Genomic DNA, 24,601 nt, shown 5'->3' with positions numbered 1-24,601 from the left:
TTTACGGATTTGTGATCCGGAAGGTAAACTCTACAAGAATCACCCAATAGATATGGCAGGTCGAAATTCGTTTTGGACAGTACTTTCAGTGTTTACTGCGCTTAGCTACTTTCAAATGTCTGATTTACTGTATACGTTTTCCTAAAATTAAATTATTAATATTGTTTAAAAACTGGTACATTACAGTTGAATATATGTAATTAACGCTATTTAGTTATTTTTTATGTATTTTATATTGAAAATAATTGTATTTTCACAATTAACCTCATTCATGAGATTATTGAAAACACGTGTATTGTTATCGAAGTAAAATGGCAATAGTAACGGAATTAATAAACTTTTTTCATCATAATTCAAAAGAATATAAGGAATTTATACAACATTTGATATGTTTCAACGGAGATACACCATTTAATATAGAAGAGGTATAATTATATTTTGGAAAATAACCTTATGCTTAGAAACTACTTTATATTTTATTATATTATATATTATTATATTTTTAGGTTGATAAGACACAAAATGTCATTATATCAACTATAAATACCTATTTAAATGAATCACAGTCCCGGTATAATGGTTTATTAATTTTAGACAAAATTTTGCCACAATGCTCGAAAGATATTCTTTCTAAATATTGTATATTATGGATGTCAAAAGCTACACAAATGTTAGAAAGTATCCATAGTACTGTACACGAATTATCCCTTGTCTGTAAAGTCCTTGGATATTTGATTATCAATTCGAAAGATATTTCTGAAATACAAAAGCAAGTATCTATGCAAACTGTGAAACAACTTATTAATATAATTAGTAACATGAATATAGAAAAACAATGTGGCCCAATATATTATTTAATTGCTGTATTATTACATCAGTATCCAGAAGTTTGCGAACGTTATCAGGTAATTAATGTGCTGTATCATAATAGCAAAATAATTTGTAAACATACTTGTTTATTATTACATGTTTTAATATTTCAGGTCTCCATAAAAAAGATTATATTATTGCAAATTGATTCTTCCCAAGAAAATTTGGTTAATGCAAGTGCAAAATGTTATGCTCTTTTAGTAAGAGCAGCAGAGCGTTCATTTAAACCTCCAGTTTCAAAATTAAATTATACTTGTTGGACATATAATCAAGCAATTATTTGTAATAGCTTACATTCTATAATGGATGAATTATTTTCAAATTTAGTAGAATTAGAAAATGTGCACATTTGGGATAAATTGGAATTGTCTAATATATCTGAAGAAAATATTATTCAATTTTATTTTAAACAAAAACAGAGATTTGTGAATTTATGTTCTTATTTATCATATATGTTATGGTAAAAGGATAATTTATAAATATTAATCTAAATTTGATGTATTAAAAAGAAATCATTTAAATAACTTATATTTTACAGTGGAATTGGTAAAAGGAATTCAGTATTACCACATGATATTTTAAAAGTTTTATGTAGAGGACTTGCCATACAACCATCCAATATAAGAAATCAAAATTCCATTAGAGAACAAATTTTATATCTTATTTTACCCGAGCTACATATTGCTTTATTCAATGTTTTAGATTCATTAATAAGTGGGTAAGGATCTTATAATTTAGAAATAATAAATTGTTGTTAAAATGAAATTTATGGTTATAATGTATCTAGATTTAAGGAACACATAATACCATTTGGTTCCACAATATTAGAACTGTTTCTCCAAACGTTACAATGGACAGAAAGTGTTCCAGAAAATCAAATTACAATTAATGGAAATAAACCATTTAAAAATGTACGGATATCAGTTTATAAATGTCTTAACTCTTGGTTAATGAATACTAATTCATTATCAGGTATAGAAACAGTTGCAAATGAATATCTTCCATATATATTAAAAGATGCAGTACCAGAAAAAAATCGTGTGTTACTAACTGTAAGTTTACAATATTTGATAAATTTAATTAACTTTACTTAACGTATTGTAATATCATTGTTATAGATACAAAAAACACAAAATTTATCAAAAAGAGCATTAAAGCGTTTACGAAATAGTCAATACGAAAAAGGTACATATTTGAATAATGAAATTAGTTCTAATAAAGAACACTATCTAGATGTAGACATATGTAAAATGGCTCTTGATATATTACAAAATATATTTTTCAATAGTGGAATTCTTTTAAAGGAAACGTGTTTTAAAGTAAGATTTTTATTTTCATATTTTACTATAAAATTTAATATTGAATATAATGATTGTACTTTTTTTCAGACTGTACAAAATATTGTAATACCTTTGCTATATGAATGTTATCTAAGCACTAGTGAACAAAAATTTTATAAAGAACATTCTGATTGTCGTTTATTACTGTTCAGGGTTTTAAGAGCTTTGCAAATGAATCCACATCCTTTATTACCTTTACCGACACAATACTCTATAGAAATATTTGAAATGGCTTTAAATGATCAGGACTTACGTATTATTCAAGAAGTCAGAGTGGCATTAGCGGAACTTGAAAAAATCGTGCATCCGTATGCTCCAACTATCCAATTAACTCAAGTAGAGTAAGTCTTAAAAATTTATATATTTATTTAAGAACATTTAGATCAATATTTAAAATTTTTCCTTAATTAAATTTTAAATCAAAATTATTAATTTTTTCTAGAACAATACAGAACGAATTTATCACCAATATACAAGAACGTAATACAACAATGGATGATGTACCTTCATCTAATAATGAGACTGTTACAATTGAAGATACAGAACTGTCCGCAAATAAAAAATTAAAAGTTACAAATTCAGATTTTAATGAAATTATTGAACCTAGTGCAAGAAACATTACCGAAGATGAAGTATCTATTACAGAAAACCAAGAAAACCAAGTTTGTCTAGAAGAAGAATGTAGTACAGTAGAAGAACAATGTAGTACAGTGGAAGAACAAATGACAGTCACAGCACAAAATGAAAATATTGTAGAAAGTGAACAAGCTATACACATTTGTGACAAATCAACAAATGAGACTACTTTAATACTACCTATGATTAATACAGAAACTTCAGAAGAAGCCAAGCCACTATTAACTACAAATAAAGAAACTAACGATACTTGCATTGAAAGTATGGATACAACAGAAGATGTTAACTGTAATTCAGAAAATACTTCTGAAATATCTGAAGGAAATAAAAAACCTTTAACAGAAAAAGAAGAAAAAGAAGAAAAAGAAGAAAAGGAAGAAGAAGAAGAAAATGAAATATTACAATCGTTTAAGGATGTACTAAAAAATAACGATTAATTACGATTATTTAGAACATTTTATTTCTAAAATAAATGTATATTAACACTAGGACTACCAACCCAGTCAAAATGACTGGTCCCAGAATTTTCCTTTTTACAATCACTAAACACATGCACCTGCTTTAAGAATAAAATTGGTATCAACTCATATTAAGAAAGAATTGTAATCAATATATTCACTCATATTCATTGTATCGCTGAAATTACTATAATCTGTGCACGTTATAGTTAGGTACCCATTAAAGATCGGTAGTTCTAGTGTTAAATATAAATATAATATTTCTGCATTGTATATCAAATTTTCTTTGTAACTCATATATTTGGTCGTTGAAACGATTTCCTAAATATAGAATCTACTTTTTCAAATTTCCTGTTTTTAATTGAACCATTGGCATTTATTTTCGTTATGTCTTTTAAAGTAGTATGATTTGATATAAGACCGATAACTGATTCTTTAGGTATTTTAATACGATTATCAATGGTATCCATAACATTTTGAGTAGCTTTTTTCACAACATCCACAGTAGTTTTGAGAAATTCACACATAGTCGATTGTAATCGTTCTGTAAGACCTGTCCATAATGCCATTTCACAGTATCTGAAATAATATTTAGAAATATACAATATAATTTATTATAATTTAATTCATCATTATCCATGATATATTTACCTAAATTGTTTCATTATATGAGGTTTTGAAGTAATACTAATAAATGAATTGGTTGCTGTAGAAAATCTTGGAAGTAAATTTGTAAATAAAGAACTATTTTGAGATGAACTTATATTGGATTTTGCATTTCTAGCAAATTCAACTATTAAATTTGTAAAAATATCTTCTACACTTTCATTTTCTTTATTTAATTCTTCAGTACATTGTACTGGTTCACCAGTAATAGTATTTTCGTTGAAAATATATCCAAGATCATCACCATGACTGGTTATACCTATGAATATAATTAAAAATATCAATGAAATGCACTAATATATCATAAAAAAAATAGTAATTTAAATTGCATACCATTTGAAACATTTCTCGATTTTGTTGCAGGTAATCCTGCTAAAAAGCTTTTACCGCAGTTTCGACTTCCTTTATGATCGAAACTGTATAAGAAAGCTTGAGTTTTTTTCGCCCAATGATTAATAGTAAGGAAGGCAGGAACGTTATATACAGAATCTCCTATAGCTTCTGCTACTTTAGCAATATGCGCAGTATTATTTCGGGTATTAAAATCATTAAAATATTTACTAAAAGCTTCCGGTATGAAACGCGATCTATTATTAAAATTGGGGATAGTGTTTTGTAAATTCGGTATAAGATACTCTTTCAAATAATTTGGAATGGTACGTAATTTGTTTTCAACTTCAGCTCTATAATCACCAAAAATTGCTCCTCCTAGTTCATTACCCATAACTCCCATAAGTAACGGTATAGCCGGAAAATCTTCGAATTGTAAGGAATCTTCTGGTGTGTTAGAGATAAGATTAGGAAGAAATCTTCAAAAAACAATATAATCATATTAAAATATATAATACATAGAATTAAAATTACAAATTTATAGCAATATTAATATAATTTTAGAAACGTGCAGTACCTTGCATCATCGTCGCCCTCGATCACAGGACCGGGGCCCAATAAAGTCGATAAACTGGATATAAAGCCCTGAATAGCAGAACGTGCAGTTTCCAAGTTAGAATCAGCTTCTATTAATCTATTAACTGGTATTTGTTGAAGGCAGCGGACCATTTCAACTGTATTGTCCGTGGGACATCCATTTTTCGATGCAATATATTGTGCAGTGGATGAAGGATCTTTATCAATTGCAAAATGAGATAAAATCGAACCTGACATAGCGACCAGCCCACCAAAAATATCTAAAAATTCAAAATATAAATTTTTTTAGTCTTTCAGTATCATTGTAAGAATTTTACATTGCATGTATGATTTACTTCTCGATAATTTGGATAATGTGAGCATAAAAGCAGAGCTAGCTCCTGTACCATGACCAAACGCTATAATTTGTTTTGGGTTTCCGCCAAAATATTTTATATAGTCTTTTACCCAGTTAACAGCCAGTGTCATATCGAATATACCGTTATTTCCCGGTAAGTCTTTCGTACCCATACTCAAAAATCCTATTCAGCAAATCAATAATACCATTTGTAAAAAATATATTTCAGATATTATTATATAAAAGTCACGCATAATATTTATATGGAAACTTATCACTAATTTAATTACCGAGTGATCCCAATCTATATTGAATCGACACGACCACTACTTTCTTTTTAATTAAGTTTCGCATTTCGTATTGACAAGCAGAACCTCTTCTAAAACCACCCCCATGTATCCAAACTAACACCGGATATCCGTCGTTAACATCTGGAAGCATAGGTGTGAATACGTTCAAAAAGAGACAATCTTCACTTCCCACAATTCCTTTGCCATTGATGCTATTAGGTTGTGGACAAGGAGGTCCCCATTTTGTGGCATTAATTTCGCCTTCCAAATGAAAAGGGATAGGCCTCTAAAAAAAAAAGGAAAAATTCTTTTATTTTTATGTAGTACAAATATTTAATTTATTAATCAACAGTCGATGTATCTCGTGTGAAAAGGCCTTGGTGCGTTTGAAGTATAATAATTCGTTATAAAAATATAAAATTTTAATACAAGATGAAAGAAATCTAATTTGGTTGTGTATTTTATTTATATTATTTTAATTAATTTAAATAAATCATTAGAATATTTTTATCAAATTTATTGATATTTTTACTTATATCGTTATAATTGTAATGTTCAATGACCTTGTTCATTCTCATGAAAATATTTTTGAACTGGTGTAAATATTCTAAGAAAAACAAAATCTTATGGAATCTTTCTTTTTCTTACAAACTAGATTCATTATTTTTCTTCGTATAACATATATTTCTCCAGTAATCAACAAACGGTTAATTATTTCACTCAGTATATCGGGTATTGCCCGATATCAGTTAGAAATATGTATAAATAAAATGCGTAAAATATTCAAACTAGTAGGCTTATTTAATACTTTGTAAATGATCCTTTTTATATATAAAATAATTTTAGTTTCTTTACTTTTCATAAAAGTTTATAATTTACCCGGTGTTTAACGTGAATTCTCACCATCTTTTAATTTTAGTTACGCAACCAAAAAAAGATTTTCGAAATTAAATTTCACAATTAACTGCATAAGAAGCAATATTATTTCAGCAAATATATTAAAAATAACATTATCATTACAGGATGTATGAGCTGATAAACTAATGTCTATGTATATTGTATAATGATAAAGTATATCATTATGATACGCATTAGTTTTTAAATAAATTAATTTATAATAAATTCAATATTACCGAAAACATTTTGTGAAGTAAATTAAAAATATTTCATGAAATTTCCGTTTAAGAAAGAATCATTAAATATTATTTAAAATTGAACTGTAGTAAGCAAGGAAAAATAATTTTACTATAGTTCCCTATAAAATGGTAGACTTTTATTGAATTAAAATTGTACAATTAATCGTTATATATAATTTAAAAAATTAAATTCAAAAATTTATTACAAAAGAATTACTTACTTGAAACCGATGTAAACCCACTGGTGGTAATGCAAATCGAATACCACGAAAAACATAAAATCCTTTATTTGGATCTCGAGTACCATAAATACGTGCTTGTCTATCACTTCGTGTTACGTAAACAACAGGATCATCCACAGGTGGTAATGCAGCTGGTCCACCACCAATAATTCTTTTTTGTCTTTTTAAACTATGTGAATTAATTATTGTTAATATATAAAATAAGATAATAAAAATTATGCTAATGCGTCTATACATCTTGAATGCTTGCAATACAATAATTACTATATCCGTTTTATTAACTAGTGTGAGTATTGATAACACATTCACGTTGGTGCATTTTATATAGAAATATATAACAATAAAAATATTTCAATTCTTACTAGTATAAAATTAACATTTACAAACTGTTATGTTTATAATGAAATTTATATTAAGTATTTTCTTTTAACATATACGTATATTTTATTTTCTTCTTTTAAATCAAATATTTTGGCGGGCAAGCAGTGCAACCAATTTAAGCTGTACACGTTGCTTGAATTTCCGGCTGCGTCTTTCTCTATTTAATGTCGGTTCATCTGGTATGTTACCTGTGATTATCATTAATTTAAAATCCCTTTAGATATATAAAAATAAAATGCATCTATTACAAAACGCTTATTATTAAAAGAAAGTTATTAATTGTCTAGATATTTTTGGAAATATTTTAGTTTTTAAAGAAGAAATTAAGTTAAATTTTGTTTGTGTTATTTAAAGGTTATGTCTGTACAAAAAATAACAGATAGTGTCACGTTTTGTATTGTGTTCAGTGTTACAAGAACAAAGTATTTTAACGTTTCATATAATTCTATGTACAGATTTTGAACCATGGGTCGAGTAATTCGTGCTCAGCGTAAAGGTGCTGGGTCTGTGTTCAGATCCCATACAAAAAGGAGAAAGGGAGCACCTAAACTTCGTTCCTTAGATTTTTCTGAGAGACATGGATACATCAAAGGTGTTGTAAAGGTTTGTTTAGTTTTTATAATTTTGTGTTAAAATACAATATCGAAAAAACTCTAATTTGTAACAATACGTACTATTAAAAGTTATACATATATGATGAATTATAATATACCTACATCTGAGTAAAAATTTGAAGTATAATTTATAGAGGCTCTTTCTGAGATCATTATCCATTTTATAATATAACTCTTGTTATATTCTTTCATTAACAAAAATTATGTAATTTTTGTAGGATATTATTCACGATCCTGGACGTGGAGCACCATTAGCTATTGTTCATTTTAGAGACCCATATAAATTCAAAACCCGTAAAGAATTATTTATTGCACCTGAAGGAATGTATACTGGACAATTCCTTTATTGTGGAAAGAAAGGTAAACTAACTTTAATTAAAACACATTATTTAAAATATATTAAATTGTACATGACAAAAAAACGTTAAAAAATTTTTCATATAGAACAATAATATAAAATGTTCTATGTTTTAGCAAATCTTCAAATTGGAAATGTGATGCCTGTTGGTCAAATGCCTGAAGGTACCATTGTTTGTAATTTGGAGGAAAAAACTGGTGACAGAGGTCGATTAGCAAGAGCTTCCGGAAACTATGCTACAGTTATAGCCCATAATCCCGATACAAAGAAGACCAGAGTAAAATTACCATCTGGTGCTAAGAAAGTTATACCATCTAATAATAGAGCAATGGTTGGAATTGTTGCTGGTGGTGGACGTATTGACAAACCAATCCTTAAAGCTGGTCGCGCGTATCACAAGTACAAGGCAAAGAGGAACTGCTGGCCTAAGGTACAGTATTTAAAAATACATACAAAATTTAATATTTTATTACTAAAATGGATTTTTACCAATGATGTTTTTAGACATTTGAAACCTGAACAATATGTTGAAAATTTTTAACTGAGCACCTCTAAAATTTAATACATATTATAATTTCATTACACTATTGCATTTATTTTTTAATGTGTAATAATTTTCTTATTTACAGGTCCGTGGTGTTGCTATGAATCCTGTTGAACATCCACACGGTGGTGGTAATCATCAACATATTGGTAAAGCATCCACGGTTAAACGTGGAACTAGCGCTGGTCGTAAGATCGGTCTTATTGCTGCGCGACGTACAGGAAGAATCCGAGGTGGAAAAACCGATACTAAGAAAGACGATTAGATTAAACGTTGATTAAGTTTTGAGACTTATACAATAAAACATTTAAAAAAAACTTATTTTGTTAATATTATTCATATCATCATTCAATTTTTGTTATTAAAAGATTCATTTTCAATGATGTTGAATGGTAATTTTATAGTTTTATTTTTTTAGTGTAGTTTATTTGCAAGATCTGAACTTAGCTGAGTAATTTACTCTGAAATTCGCACATATGTCGAACACGGATACCAACAGATAGTAAATTGAAAAAGTAATACAACGTATTCATAGATTTCATTTCAATATCATGTGTAAGCCATAAATCTATTTCAATCTGTAATACGTGGGTGTAATGGAAATAATAAACAGTCAGAAAATTATCCAGCAAAGTATCCTCTTTTAGTTTTTTCGATATCCGGCGGATATAAGTCGTCAGCCATCTTGCTAGCAATATTTCGGCGCTCGGCCATTTTTGTTGCGTCGACGTCAAGTGTGGCCAGAGGCCTTTCATCGTAGCCAGTCTTCGAATTTCCTTTGTATCGAAGTATCGACAGACAGAAACTGTAATTCTAACTACTTGACTTAATCGACGAGTTTTGTTCGTAGCTCAGCAAGAAACGAAAGTAGGGAAAAAAAGAACGAACAATTGAAATTTATTGCTTAGTGATTGTCTAGGCGAGAAATAGCTAAAGAGCTGAGGCAGAGCCACGAAAAATACGCACCGAGGCGGAGTAATATGAGTAATGCAGCCAACCAGAATGGATCAGGTCTAGAGCAGCAGGTAAAAAGAATTAAAGGTTTTTGATATTTTTGACAACCGTTACCTCAATCTATCATTTTTCTCTTTACTCTTTCTGCTTGAATCTTTTATTGTTTAGTATAATTTTAAAAATTTTATTTTACACAATCGTGTTTAAAAGTCTGTAAGCATTATTTTATAACCTATACTTATATAAATCAATTATGCTGGCATTTTTTCTCGCATCAAAAATTATATAGACTTTGGGTCATCGTCAGGTTCGTTTGTGACGTACAGATTTGTAATGGCGGCAACCAATTCCAGGAACAGCAAGCCTCGTGCCATGACGCATTCTCACATTGCTTTTTTATCATATTTAAATTCTTATGATTAGATGAATTGTATATTATATATAGTTACGCACAATATCGCGGATATATCTAATATAAAGTTCTTGTTTACTTAAAAGATACAAAACATTGTCTTCACTGTTTAAATTTGTCATAGAGGTAATGAGTATTTTTGTCAAATTAATTATTTATTGAAAATATAAATAATTAATTATTTAGTAAAAATAAATAATATGTAATTACATTAGTAGAAACAAAAAAATACAGCTACTTTACTAATAAATTTAAACAGTATTTAATTGTAATTGAGATAATATTCAACAAAATTACACAACATGGTAACTCCAATGTTTTGTCATATGTTCATTTGGCACTATTCAAAATTATAAACACTTAAGTGGATATTCTACTAGTTTTTTACTATTGAAATTTGCAATTTATTTTCATATTTCTTTAATTTAATATTGTTTAATTTGTTTTTGAACTTTTTCACAGGAACTTAGATTTTGAAAATTATATCATACAACAATTTGATTCTGGATGTTATAAACTAAAAGTAATATATATATAAGTATCGGTGACTTATTAACCGAAGACGTTAGGTTTATTTTTGAAATGTTAAAATGTCTTTTATATCTTTAGATTTAACTGGATGTCATATAATCTAAAGCAGTGGTTTTATTTAATATCACATTTAATTCTGTTAATGCATTATTTTTTTCATTCAAAATTAAGTTTTATTTAGAATTTAAAACATTAGTTGAAAATTTTATATTATTTCATTATTTTATTACAGTTATATATATTTTCTGTAAATTTCAAGCATATTTATTCATTTGTTTTTCGAAAATAAAATTTCTTTCATATCATGATTTGTATTGTGTTACACTATTATAGTCTTTATTATGTAATACACATTGGACTAATTATATCAATATAATTTTTAAAGTTTTTAATGACATTTATCCTTTTTAATTTTATATATTACTCTAAAAAATAGTTTACATTATGATCTAGTTATGATCTAATTATGTTATTAGAAAATATATAATATTCTATATGATAGAATTGTTCTGTTTGATATTTTTGATGTTTCACTTAAAGTTTAAATTTGACAGTGTACTTTCTACTTAACTTTCATATAGGAATATTGATCTTTTTAAAATTATTGTGCAACATGTTGATAGTAAAATGAAAAATGACAGCTAAACGTAACATTAAGAAAGAAGAAAGGAAAAGGATGTTACTAAAACAATTTTATATAATGATATTATAAAATATGCATGAATTCAGCTATTTCTTTTTTCCATTTGTTTTAGTTTTATGAAGAATATACAATATATATCTTAATAAATTAATTTTTTATAAAATACTCTTTATCCTTAATATTAGATATTGGAAATAAGAGATTTTAAATACTTACATTTTGTGCTTTAGTTAGCTGGTCTGGACTTGCAGGGCTCCCGCCAACCAAGTGGGGGTCGCTACGTACCACCGCATTTGCGAAATAAATCTGGAAGTGAGTATTGTATGTACATTAATAATAATTATTGTATTATATTTATATTTTACTTTCATTACATACGTAGCTTCAATTTGAAAATAAAGACTTAAAAAATTTATGTTGATCATTTCAATTGTAAATTCATAACTTTTCTTAATCTCTTTTGCTTAAGAAATTATTTGAAATATGTAAATTTAGTACCCAATATTTCACAAGCATTTAAGAATTGATGTAAAAAGCACGTTTGCTACTGATAAAATGTATGAGTCAGTAGAGCTTTTTGATAATACTGTGATTATATATTTGCTACTTTGATGTTTTCATTTAGAGAGCAATAAAAAGAAATTATAACATTTATTGCTTGTAGGTAACGCACCTTCTGGCGGGGATCACCATTCTTCTTCCAACTCAAGACCATATTCCGACAGAGATAGAGGAGGTGACCGTGATCGTGAAAGGGATAGGGATAGGGATCGTGACAGGGGCAGGGGTGGTTCAGGTTATAGAGATACACGTTCTCGCGATGCCGACTTTGGAAATTTCGGAAGTTTCGGTGGGCGCAACAGACGTAGTGCCAATCAAGAAAATGGACGAGATTATAGATATGCCAATTCCGATCGTGACCGAGAGCGAGATCGCCCGATTAGTTCCGGAAATGATCGTTGGCCAGATCCTAGAAACGATCGCTGGCAAGACAATAGAAATGATCACAGAATGGGTGGTAGATGGAAGGACGATAGGGAAGGAGGCAGAAGAAACTCTGAAATCGACTGGACAATTCCCACTTCCAGAGACGAGCGACTGGAGGAGGAATTGTTTGGTACTGGGAATACTGGCATTAACTTTAGTAAATATGAGGATATCCCAGTTGAGGCTACTGGAGATAACATACCTCCACACATCACATCCGTAAGTTTTAAAATTACAGTGGCCATAAATTTAGTATTAAACGTATTGTGATGATATTATAGTTAATAATAAAACATATGTTTCATAATTTTATTTTTCTTTTATAGTTTGACGAAGTTAAGCTGACGGAGATAATAAAGAATAGCATTAGTTTGGCTGGTTATGATAAACCTACACCAGTACAGAAATATGCGATACCGATTATTATCGGACGCCGTGATGTTATGGCCTGTGCCCAAACAGGGTCCGGTAAAACTGCGGCCTTTTTAGTGCCAATATTAAATCAGATTTATGAAAGCGGGCCACGTCCACCACCAGTACATTCTTCTGGAAAGCGCAAACAATACCCTCTTGGTCTAGTATTAGCACCTACAAGGGAACTTGCCACACAAATATATGACGAAGCACGGAAGTTTGCATATAGATCACGTATGCGTCCTGCTGTTGTCTATGGTGGTTCAAATATTTTGGATCAAATGCGCGAGTTAGATCGTGGCTGTCATCTGCTTGTAGCAACACCTGGTCGTCTTGTAGATATGTTAGGACGAGGTAAAATTGGGTTACATAATTGCCGGTATGTATAAACATTTATAATTATTAATTTTGAATATTTATTTTATGATATAATGTCAAATTTTCTGTTTTAGATATTTAGTATTGGACGAAGCAGATCGTATGTTGGATATGGGTTTTGAGCCTCAAATAAGACGTATAGTTGAAGAGGACACAATGCCTCCTACTGGGGAGAGACAGACTCTCATGTTTTCAGCTACATTTCCGAAGGAAATACAAATGTTGGCAAGAGATTTTCTCAGTAATTATATCTTTTTAGCTGTAGGCCGTGTTGGTTCTACATCTGAAAATATTACTCAGAAAATTGTATGGGTGGAAGAACACGATAAACGTTCTTATTTGCTTGATCTTCTTCAAGCTAGCAATTTCTCAGATCCTTGTACGTTATCAAAATTCGAATAGATTATAAATCACAATATTATATACACGTTATAAAGTTCAACAATTATTTTTAAATTTTAGCTGCCGAGTCATTGACTCTAGTGTTTGTGGAAACAAAAAAAGGTGCAGATATGTTGGAAGAATATTTACATCAAATGGGATATCCGGTCACTAGTATTCATGGTGATCGAACACAGCGTGAACGAGAAGAAGCATTACGTCGATTCCGAGCTGGTAAAACGCCAATACTTGTTGCTACTGCTGTCGCTGCCCGTGGTTTAGATATTCCACACGTGAAACACGTAATAAACTTCGATTTACCAGGAGATGTGGAAGAATATGTTCACCGAATTGGTCGTACTGGTCGTATGGGAAATTTAGGTTCGTTTTTTCCTTGGTTTTATAGTATATTTATTATTTCACATGTATCTTTTTTAATAATTTACTTTTATTTATGCAATAGGTTTAGCAACGTCATTTTTCAACAACAAGAATATTAACTTGGTGCGCGACTTGGTATCTCTCCTAGTTGAAGCTAATCAAGAACTTCCGCCTTGGTTAGACGACATGTTTAGTGAAGCAAGATATTCCGGAGGTGGATCTCGACGTGCCGGAAGTACTAAAGGCCGATTTAGCGGTGGATTTGGTGCTAGAGATTATCGTCAGCAACCTAGTTCCGGATCTGCTCGTAATAATGGTTCCTCCAATAGGCCTGGCAGTTACGGAGGTTGGCATACGTTTCTTCGAAAATAAAAGATGATTTTTTTTTTAAGAATTGAAGTATCAATGATATTTATACGTATTTATTATTTCTCTTCCACAGGAAACTACGGAAATTACGGAGGTAATTATGGCAACTCATCATATAATAATTCTGCTAACAACGTCAACAGTAATGATCCTGATTGGTGGGACAAGTAAATCATTATCACCATCTCTATTTTCACTTTTACCATTATTACTACTGTACACGTAAATTCAAATATATGTAAGAAAGACACGTACGACATACACATCGGATACAACACGCACGTATTTACGCGCGTATACGTATACACGAGAAAAGACAGTATCGCGTATAACAAATCACGTTCGCTGACTGCCTGTGCACTACAATTTTCAAACAAAAAAAAGAAAAGAAATAATTGTGTTTATTCAATTCCATAAATACTTTTATTCGCGTGCGACGAAACACGATTGACAAATCTAAAATGCAATCCCAGCATTAAGAACTGTGAAGGAAATAATCATATGAATGATAATAATGATCTCATTTTTAAGAGGTTCAAATAGTTATCAGGATTTGTCAGATACTAGATAAAATGTAGGATCCATCCAAGGTTTCGTTGCTATGCGTATTGAAGAACACAAATAGTATAATCATTAACGAATCAAATCGGGCAGTCGTTAATGTCTAGCTAGGGCATAACGATGTGACACGTAGTAGGTGAAGAAACTTAGTAAAATTTTTTAGAACTCCTGTCGAGACTATGGGGCTCGTTGTGGCTTCATTATTAAAATTTTTGAAGGACGTGGTGGGCGTATCTTCGAGAATCGTGGCGTCTAGATTCATGTAATCATAGAGCTTTAAATGCACAAGTGCTTTATTATTCTCGCCTAGATGATGGCCAGTAACTTGTGTAATATAATTTAAACGAATATGGCGCCATCTCTTTCTTTCTTTCTTTCTTTCTTCCTTTCTTTTTTTCTTTCTTCCTTTCTTTTTTCTTTTTTTTTTCTTCTTTCTTACTCTTTTCTCTCTTTTTTTCTTTTTTTTTTTTTTAACGCATGTATATTTGACTAGGCGCCTAGGATACGCCATATCGCCATCGCCATAGATTTCGTCACGATTCCTGTTTTAAATTTACTATAATCCAGCGACGAATGGTACTTTGTTGTTTTGCCGTCCCCAGACACAGACGACGTTGCGCCGGCAATATCATGGTTTAATCGACTAAATCGCGTAAAGTGTTCAGTAGTCGAAAGCTTTGATGTTATGAAAAGGATACAGGCTGCGTCTTCAGATACTTTTAGAAATCTCGTTTATATTTCTGTCACGTCCTGTTAATATATAAGTAAGTTTAAAAGTCCGATGCTGTAAACTTGTTGCTTCTGTAACTCTTAATTCAAAGAGTTATTTTATTTAAAAGTTTGGTCATTGTATTTAGAGTAGGCTGAAGAATTTCAGCACACGTCAGGTATATTTGTACCTGAATTTTAATGTACTCTAATTAGAATTTCTAAACGTAACAAAGACGTTGTCCTGTCAAACTGGTACGGTGCGTTATAAAAATCTTAGATCGCAGTACTGAATGCGAGTGCTCTAGAACGAGAAAGCTTACATTTAAAAAAACGGGTAAAAATATACGGTTGCAGTTACAGAGGGGAATTTCAAAAGAAATGAAAACAAAAGGAGCAAAAATATATACGCTGTTAGTTGGCTCAACCTTACAAGACAAAACGAGAGAAAGAAAAAAAAAAATGAAAATATAAAAAAGCAAGCCCTTTGGAAATAAGGATGCATAAAGGCGCACTCATATTTTCTAACTGTATTTATCAGTACGATACGCTATATATATATACATACTAAGTAATATTCGTAAATACATAAACATTAAAATAATTGAAAAACGACTGTGATATCGAACGATCTTGTGACATTCAATTTCCATGTGAATTGATAAATGAACAATTTAATGAAATACAAATATTAAATGTATTAATTAATCGGTATTGAATGTCAGGAAAGCATAAGCTCAGTTATTTGAGCCGAGGATGGAAATATTAAGTCGTTAAAAGTGAATAGAACATCAAGAACAACGTGGCTGTTGTCCGATCGGGGAGGGCTAAACGCTAGCCTCTTACAGTCCTAAAAACACGTTTTTGGGGCATTGTTTCTACTTAAAATAAACGCGCATTAATAATAGATAATAACGGTGAAACGCGTCATTACTGGTTGATGATGTTGGTAGGGCTTTATAGAATGTCGATATCTTTTGTGCAAACGTGTCGGATTCTTACCTAATCTATGTGAGAAAAAGTACAAATTCAATTTGCGTGACAACTGACAGGATTTTTAGACATGTCATACTTATACCTGTTATATTAATAGATTTATAGTGCAATCGCGTGCGTGAATCGTATGCCGTGTGACAGTGGACCAAGGTGTGAATGCCTCTTTCACGAGGGATAATTATTTCAACTAGAACTTTCAAATAGTGTTACGAATAATATTGTTGGCTTCCGACCATGGTGCGTGTGGTTTCAAATTCTAATATGATTGATTTATCGTCGAGTCCGTTTGTCAACTCGGAGGCCCTGCCAAGAACATTACAAGAAGAATTCACAACGAAAAGTGATCGTTCACTTTTTCGTTATATAGTGTACAATTTTACGGCACAATTGTTCAGTTGGACATTAGTCTGTTTAAGAGATAGTAGATCATGCCGTCAGATTGCTATTATTACTACGACTAGTACCACTATCGCTGTAATTCTTATTTACTACTGCTACTATTATTATTAATATTATTATTATTATTATTATAATATTATTATTATTATTATTATTATTATTATTATTATTATTCTCTCATCATTTTTATTTCTTTTTTTTCTCGATAAAAATGTTTATGTCGATTTTGTAAGTGGTACTACATGTGCAAACTTTGCATAACGGCTTTGCTGTATTGCGTTGCGTTATTTTACTGCGATAGGGAAAAAGATACGGTGACTTTTGGACACTATTATTCCGAATTTTTTCTTTTATATATTGTATACATACGCGTGTGCGTGCGTGTGTGTGTGTAATTATACGTTTCTCTTCTTTTTCCTTTGCGTAATTCGTAATCGGTGGAACACGATGGACCCTGTTGACGCACCCTGCTGACAGATTCCGTGTTTTGAAATTTTGATAACTGTACTCGGAGCTGGAGAAATTCCGGATTTTACTGTCCAATTGTTCACTCAGGCAACGAATACATATGACGCGTCAGTGTAAGTTATTAGTCTTGTGCAGTTGGAAGTAATATGTTCATTTACGAATAATGTGGTGGACAGAGATTATGCGAATAACAACCATACACGAAAGTATTTTCATACTTGTTTCTCTCCTAGTTGTAACGCTATTTTTATACGTAACAGTGGTGTTGATCATTGAGCAATCGCGATGTCATTAATTCCATGCGTGCTTCTTCTTCGTTCTTTCCGTTTCCCATATTACAAACCAACAGGTGTTCCAGTGACACGATTGAATTTGAGCAATGCGTAGCTATCGTATCTTTCATATTCGAGGAAAATGAAAAACCAGAAAAAAGATAAGCGAAGATCGAAAAAAAAAAGTATACTTGTGCGATAGTCAGATGTCCACCGTTTCGTAACTGGTAAATGTATAAATTCAAGTACGGTATTATGATTTAGAACGTATTAGCATCCTTAGAGAAAATAGGAAGATGGTGTAATAAACGAGACTATTTATTAAGGTGTTAAGTATTTATTTTATTATGTTATTTCTCTCGGAAGAACAGTCACATATTTGTACTGTAAAAATACCTTTAAATATTATGTTTGGTCCTCTAAAGTAAATCGGACGAGCAGCCTTAGAAAACATTTATGGAACTACGCAGAGTGGAATGATTAGACAAAGATCAATTAAAGTGTAGTGCGAAGAAACGAGACGAGAGGGGGCTACGAATAGTAACCATTACATATTATGTAAAAAAGAAAAAAAAAGTGGCGTTTGACTGTGACTGCAATCATTATTAATGAAAAGAATGCGCAATTACAAAGCACATATACGAAAGAGAGAGAGAGAGAGGGAGAGAAAGGAATAAAGAGAGAAAGAGAGAGAGAGAGAGAGAGAGAGAGAGAGAGAGAAACGTTATAAGCCATATGTTACTGTGTACAACGCGCAACAATGTCGGCGAGAGGGAAGGAGGCATCGGCAATTGTGGCGTGTTGTATATATATATCATGGTTTTCTTTCTGTCTTATTTTTTACGTTACGCATGTTCGAAAATTCGAATGAACACTCTTGTTCGATTTGCTCCTGGTGAGAGACAGAAAAATTTATATGCGCTTATTATGAGTCTACCTCGAGCACTCTTCTGTTTAAGGTGAAAAGGTAAAATATTAATACTCAAGCGGAAAAAGAAAAAAAAAGAAGAAGGAAAAAGCGTTGAGTTGTCGTATGTGCGTGATATGAATGTGAGAGAGAGGGCAAAGATGAAAGCGGGCCGAGAGTGAGAGAGAGAGAGAGAGAGAGAGAGCGAGAGAGAGAGAGAGAAGTGAAGTGAAAAGAGCACACGCGTAGGTGGAAAATATTCGTGAGCAAAACTAAGTGGGATGGCAAAAAATGTCTTCTAACTTTTATGAATGTTATTTAATCGAGAAGCGTCGCTTGTCGTTGAATCGAGAACGCAGACAAGACGTGTATTAAAAAAAAGAAAAAAAAAAAAAATAACGAAAGAACAAACTTCATGGGAAGCGCAGAAATTTCTGTGCTTTCGATACGAGTCTCAATGGCTGTGTTTCATTTTTCTACGGCGAATGACGCTCGTTGTATCATTCACTTGTAACTCTAATGATACTACTATATATCTACTTCACTGAGATGGCGAGCAAATGGCAAAAGTGTGAAAGAGTTAAGAAACGGAACGGTGAATGTACCATTCTGTCGGTCTCTTAATTAATAATTGCACATTTACACGCTACATTAGGTGAACCGAGAAAAATACGAGAAGTAGGAAAAATCTGCAAACAACTGTACGTCGTACGGCTATTGAATGAAGTAATAAAAATAAAGTGTCTGAAATTTAAAAGGGAAGTCAACTTAACCTTACAAAGTGTATCATACATTTATGTATACATGTGTGTGCGTGGATATATACATATATACATAATATGTATACACTTGTCGTTCATTAGCAATAAATTATAGTCGCATTGTGGAAAGCATGTGCATTTTGCGGTTAGGTCAAGCAACATGTGTGTTCCGTGAAGAATGATGTAGAGTGTCAATATTGTTACAAATACCTCATAAAAGACGATGGATCACGTATATTATTTAAATGTCGTTCATTTAGTGATTCATTCGTTTATTTATAGTATTATGCAAAGTGACAGGAGAATTCTATAAAATGAATCGTATAATAAAGAAGGAAAAGATTATGCAGTGTAGAGTCTCTTTCTATATGTACATCTATGTATGCCTATATCTATATACGTGTATGAATACGTGTATATATATATATATACACACATAAAATATATATATATGTATATATGTATGTATGTATGGATGTGTGTATGTATGTATGTATGTATGTATACCTTTTTACCCTACAGTTTACGCATAGATCAAAATATTCTGATATTTTCCAAGCATATTTTATTTAACGTATTTTGCAATCCAATTTTACTTATATTTTTTGCAAATGTATTTCTACTACTGTAGCTCCTTTTTATATTGTAGGATTTAAAAAATTGCATAATCTTTTGTACCAAATAATTTTTAGTTCGTACACCTAGCTTCAATGAAACAATTACCTGTGTGTTTTTATATTCGCATCATTGGCAAAGTAATTTATCCACAATAGACATGGAAAAATATTAATTTGTACAAAGTATTTTAAATAATTATTAAAAATATGTATGTTGTTCACACAGATAATTTAAAAATTTGGTTTTCAAAGTTAAGAGCACAAGCGTGTCAATATCCTTAAATTTCACGGAGTATGTATTTTCATTATTTTATACATTTAGAAAAGGAAAAGCGGAATGTGTCTAGAAGCAAATAAATTTTCAATAAACTTTCAGTCGCGAATCTTTTGACTTAAGGAAGGGAGGGGACGTACCTTTGTTTAATTCAGAACACAAATTTTATTTATTTATTTCAATATATATATATGTATATATAGCATAGTGGATATTCTGTAAAAGATTCATTAAAATATCCTAAAAATTGACAAAGTTACAATCGATAACACAGAACTATACGGCAAAGAATTGCCAATAATCCAAGTCTGCACGCTAATCGGTTATCTGCTTTCCCAAGACCCTACCACGAATGATAAAAATAAACTTCTTAGTCGTCGCACGGAAATAAACGATGAGTTTGTAGTCTACAGTTCGCATTTTATCGAGTACACGAGCGCCGAAACAACGTGTATTACGATAAACGGTACAATGTCCGTTTTACAGATGTATTGTCACACATTAAAGCGTGATTCTAGTGAGGCAACAATATTTAGGCAACGTGTCGCATACGACGTGCAGTCTGAAACAAATGTACAGGTTATGTAGCACAAAAAAGCTACGTAAGCATATGTACCTACTACACATTAATTTGCTTTGCTATGGAAAAAAGTGCAAAAAGATTCGATGAAACTGCACTTGTCGAGTAATGTTGTCAATTATCCAACAGTCAATTAGTGCGACTTGTAGTATAGGATATGAAGTGTAATATAGGAAAAATCACCTACTTTATCGAAGACTACTATAATTCGGGAGAATTATGGAATAATAAAAGCAAATTGTGTAGAGGTTATATAAAAAGTACTTTAATTAAAAAAAAAAAAAAATTAAGAATTTATACTTAACTTTTCATTGTGAAAAAAAAGTGTAGGAGTTATCTCTAAAAAAATAAAAGTGGTTCACTTGCGAAATATTGAATTTTCTATTAGATGTTAATATGTCAGGGAAAACCACATCAATTGCTAGAGGTGGAGATTTTGAAGTATATAAATTTAGTTAATATTTTTAAAAATATAGCTACAGAGTAAGTTGCATTGTTCGATTCATTTATTACACCTTTCCTACCATACACATATATCTCAAAACATCAAGAAAGATCTTGCTACATCATTCATATGATGTAAAGTACCTCATAAATCCATCCCTCTCTTTCGTGTTTACAGTTAATCTCCGTGCTCTGGGTTGCAAATTTTGTTGATATATGCTACTAGTCGTACAGTGTTGCCTCAGTGGAATCATGCCGTTACGGTTCAACACTTCAGCACGTGCAACAAACTGATAAAACAAAAAGAGGATTTATTTCAATTATTTATCTATTTGAAATTATTCAATTATTTATTCTCCAGAATGCATTAACAATAAGTTAAAATCAAATTCAATTTACATATTAATTATGTAAATACACCATGAAACACGAATTCAAAATTTGTCTACAATTCGATGTGGAATCACAAAAAAAACTATACGTGATATAAAAAAATATTGCAGATTCGGATTCAACGCCGAAACGTACATAGTAATCAGTGTAAATACTCTGTAACAAAAATCGTATTGATTAATGTAATTATATACATATATACAATTCTGATAGGATTCGACAAGACATTGTATCAAACTCAAACGAAAATTTCACAAACTTTTTTGATTATTTAATACTTAATAAATTGATTTGACTTGTTTCTTATTACAAAGGTGATTAATTGTATATTACATAAAAAAATTACTGTTATTTAAACAATGTGATTAATAAATTTATTTCCGCACACGAGTAATATGAAAATACAACGACATTGATGGAATAATTCTAGTTCACACAATCATCCAGTCTGAAAAATGAAACTGAAACAAAATTTTATTATAATATACCGTATTGGTTGTTACGCGAAAAAAAATTGGTAAAAGAATTTCTTTTTTAATAATAAAACAGGTTTATTTAATTAAAATATTACACTAAATTTCTCTCAATTTTAACTCTCAAACACACGATCCTCTTATTCACTACGTCTCGACTACTACCCTATCTATATATCTCGCGCCCTTATTTAAACCATACACCCTATCCTCTTTCATACTCATGTTCTCTGTCTCAATCATGCTTTTCTCACGCACTCTTCGCAGCCTTACCCTCAGTGGGTCACGTAGCTTAAACATTCAGACGCATTCCTAGACTTCCACTCTTCACTTGAAATCAATGCTCCCATAAACATCCCGTTCATACGATTCTTGCGCGCGGTCACTCATCCTTCCGCACGCACTCCAGATAACACCCTGAAAGCTCGGGCGAAACCTGATGTTATATATACTCTTGTCATCACCTGACGTTAAGATGGGGCAATCCTTATCTACTCATTACATTGGTCATGATATTGTAACTCCCTCCAATACCTTATCACTGACACCACACCTAAGCATGGCACGCGATCCACTCCCCACCAATTCGAACTTAAAGAACTCGTATTATAAAACTAAAGCCTCCTAAGAATAAAGCAGATTATGCTTTGTCCACATAAGCGTCGTACTTCATTCTTATTCTCCATCTTCGTCTACCTACTGGCGCGAAATTTAACTTCGCACGTATAACTCATAAATCTGCAGCAACATTTTCCTTAATTATCCATATGTGAATTGGTCGTGAATTATCGGCAATCCTACCGTTTCTTAATTAATATTGTCTTGACCCTTGCGGGAGTTATGGATACTGTCGTCGTGTATCCCCCCCCCCAGAGCCGGATCTCGTGACAATATACATAGAAGCGCGTTTCAAATTTTCTGAAAATTGACAAGATTACGATATTTTAATAAAAATATATCAATTTTAAAATTGTAATAAAATTTTATTTTCTTTTTCATGTTAAATGAAAACTTATAGAGTAGAAAAAATAAAAAAGAATTATAACGTAAAAAAAAGTTGAAAATTGACAATAATTATGCCGATGGTCGTTAACACTAGACTACCAACCATTAATGACTAATCTAAACATAGTGGGCATAGATCGTAATTTTAGTGATACAATGAAGGTAAGTAAATATATTAATTACAGTTCTATCTCAATACGAGTCAACATTAATTTTTTTAATAGCAGGTATATGTTTATAATAATTGCAAAAAGTAAAATTCTGAGACCAGTCTTTTTGGATTCTAGTTCTAGTGTTAAACATACGAAGTCAAAATGCATTCGATATTTTACAATGAATTGTTAATATCTTCTTGTGCTTCATATTCTCCCGTATATAATAACTTTGTTTTCTTTCAATTCGGACTTTCATAATCCGTAGCGTTTTATTTCGTGCCTTCCTTGATCAGCTGTTGTCCTTGACAATACAATAGTCTTCACGGCAAAGTAGCAACGCCCACACATCTCCCACATGTAAACATATATTACCGCCATTGTTAAATGTATTTGTAGCAACGAAAGCTATAATTTCTATGATATACAGAATGTTGGAAGTATTTTTTAGGAATGATTTTCTAAACCTTCGTTATATTTTGTGTGAAGTTTTCTAAATATATTGGACTCCCATATAACGCGAGTTTTTAATTTCTATAGTAAAGGTGTCACAAAGATATCTTTATAATAAAAATAAAGCACTAAAAATATTGCAACTATTATTTTCATATAACGCGATTCCTCGTGCAGTGCGTTATATATTAAACAATACTACCAAATTGTTTTTCAGGTTGTGTTTAATTATAATGAATTTTTTAAATGAATTTAAATTATTTTTTCCTGAATTTATGTATTTTTCTTTGAATTTTTATGAAATAAAAAAGTTTTGTTTACATGTATTAGTAATATATATTATTTTAAAACTGTTCTAATTGATAAAATATATAAACCAAAAATTGATATAACTATAATTATTCCCAACATTATTTTATATAATTCGTGTTATACAAGGAAAATTTTCATATAACATGATTTCCTGTAACATATTAACCGCGTTATATGCGAGGCTACTACATACGAATTTAACGAATTCTGGTTGGATAATGTTCCATGTTTCAATGGATGGTACATATTCTATTCAAGGTTTGATCGATGGAAAGTTTGTAATCAGAATGACAAAATTCATGTTTCCTATGAAATTACATATTTCCTATTATTACGGGTAAAAATTTACTTCAATACTACAAAATAGGCTTATTTTGACATTAAAAAGAAATATACATTATAAAACTTGAAGAAATATGTGTTTTTGCTAGTTTTACTTTTTCAAACTCCCCTGATTTATTAAACGTCTTATAGAATACTAGAATATAGTATTTTTTAAAAAAGACAGAAACAAATAAGTTGATTTAGAACAAACGTCCTAAAGTAAACTTCTATCATTTATAGGAATGACAGATAA

The 24,601-nt window shown here is 30.8% G+C and overlaps 4 protein-coding genes across 5 annotated transcripts; 3 read left to right on the top strand and 1 right to left on the bottom strand.

Moving 5' to 3' along the window:
- The first annotated feature begins 311 nt into the window (after positions 1-311).
- Positions 312-3,329, top strand: LOC108549965 (proline-, glutamic acid- and leucine-rich protein 1). Its single transcript, XM_017903552.1, has 8 exons — positions 312-425; positions 507-905; positions 984-1,330; positions 1,409-1,588; positions 1,658-1,922; positions 1,989-2,189; positions 2,259-2,551; positions 2,653-3,329. The coding sequence occupies exons 1-8, from the start codon at positions 312-314 to the stop codon at positions 3,281-3,283; spliced, it is 2,430 nt and encodes an 809-aa protein (XP_017759041.1). The 3' UTR covers positions 3,284-3,329.
- A 268-nt stretch (positions 3,330-3,597) lies between these two features.
- LOC108549958 (esterase FE4) lies at positions 3,598-7,139 on the bottom strand. Its single transcript, XM_017903545.1, has 7 exons — positions 6,882-7,139; positions 5,525-5,810; positions 5,233-5,418; positions 4,878-5,157; positions 4,304-4,779; positions 3,956-4,229; positions 3,598-3,883 (listed from the first exon to the last, which is right to left on the bottom strand). The coding sequence occupies exons 1-7, from the start codon at positions 7,137-7,139 to the stop codon at positions 3,598-3,600; spliced, it is 2,046 nt and encodes a 681-aa protein (XP_017759034.1).
- Positions 7,140-7,428: 289 nt separating this feature from the next.
- Positions 7,429-9,116, top strand: RpL8 (ribosomal protein L8). The gene is made up of 5 exons (XM_017903557.1): positions 7,429-7,462; positions 7,739-7,886; positions 8,116-8,257; positions 8,372-8,685; positions 8,885-9,116. The coding sequence occupies exons 2-5, from the start codon at positions 7,749-7,751 to the stop codon at positions 9,062-9,064; spliced, it is 774 nt and encodes a 257-aa protein (XP_017759046.1). The 5' UTR covers positions 7,429-7,462; positions 7,739-7,748; the 3' UTR covers positions 9,065-9,116.
- A 392-nt stretch (positions 9,117-9,508) lies between these two features.
- On the top strand, positions 9,509-15,189 carry bel (ATP-dependent RNA helicase bel). 2 transcript variants are annotated; one of them, XM_017903556.1, is made up of 8 exons: positions 9,509-9,824; positions 11,570-11,651; positions 12,004-12,545; positions 12,653-13,119; positions 13,193-13,497; positions 13,581-13,880; positions 13,963-14,226; positions 14,323-15,189. In XM_017903556.1, exons 1-8 carry the CDS (start codon positions 9,780-9,782, stop codon positions 14,418-14,420), a joined length of 2,103 nt encoding a protein of 700 aa, XP_017759045.1. In that variant the 5' UTR covers positions 9,509-9,779; the 3' UTR covers positions 14,421-15,189. The 2 variants fall into 2 exon arrangements, with proteins under 2 accessions (XP_017759045.1, XP_017759044.1); XM_017903555.1 differs by having other exon boundaries at positions 11,570-11,660.
- Positions 15,190-24,601: the final 9,412 nt, after the last annotated feature.

The sequence above is a fragment of the Eufriesea mexicana genome, unplaced genomic scaffold (genome assembly GCF_001483705.2).
Source record: "Eufriesea mexicana isolate 0111107269 unplaced genomic scaffold, ASM148370v2 scaffold2387, whole genome shotgun sequence".
Lineage (NCBI taxonomy): Eukaryota > Metazoa > Arthropoda > Insecta > Hymenoptera > Apidae > Eufriesea > Eufriesea mexicana.
Note: the sequence above shows the minus strand (reverse complement) of the source record. Positions and strands in the feature narration are given on the sequence as shown.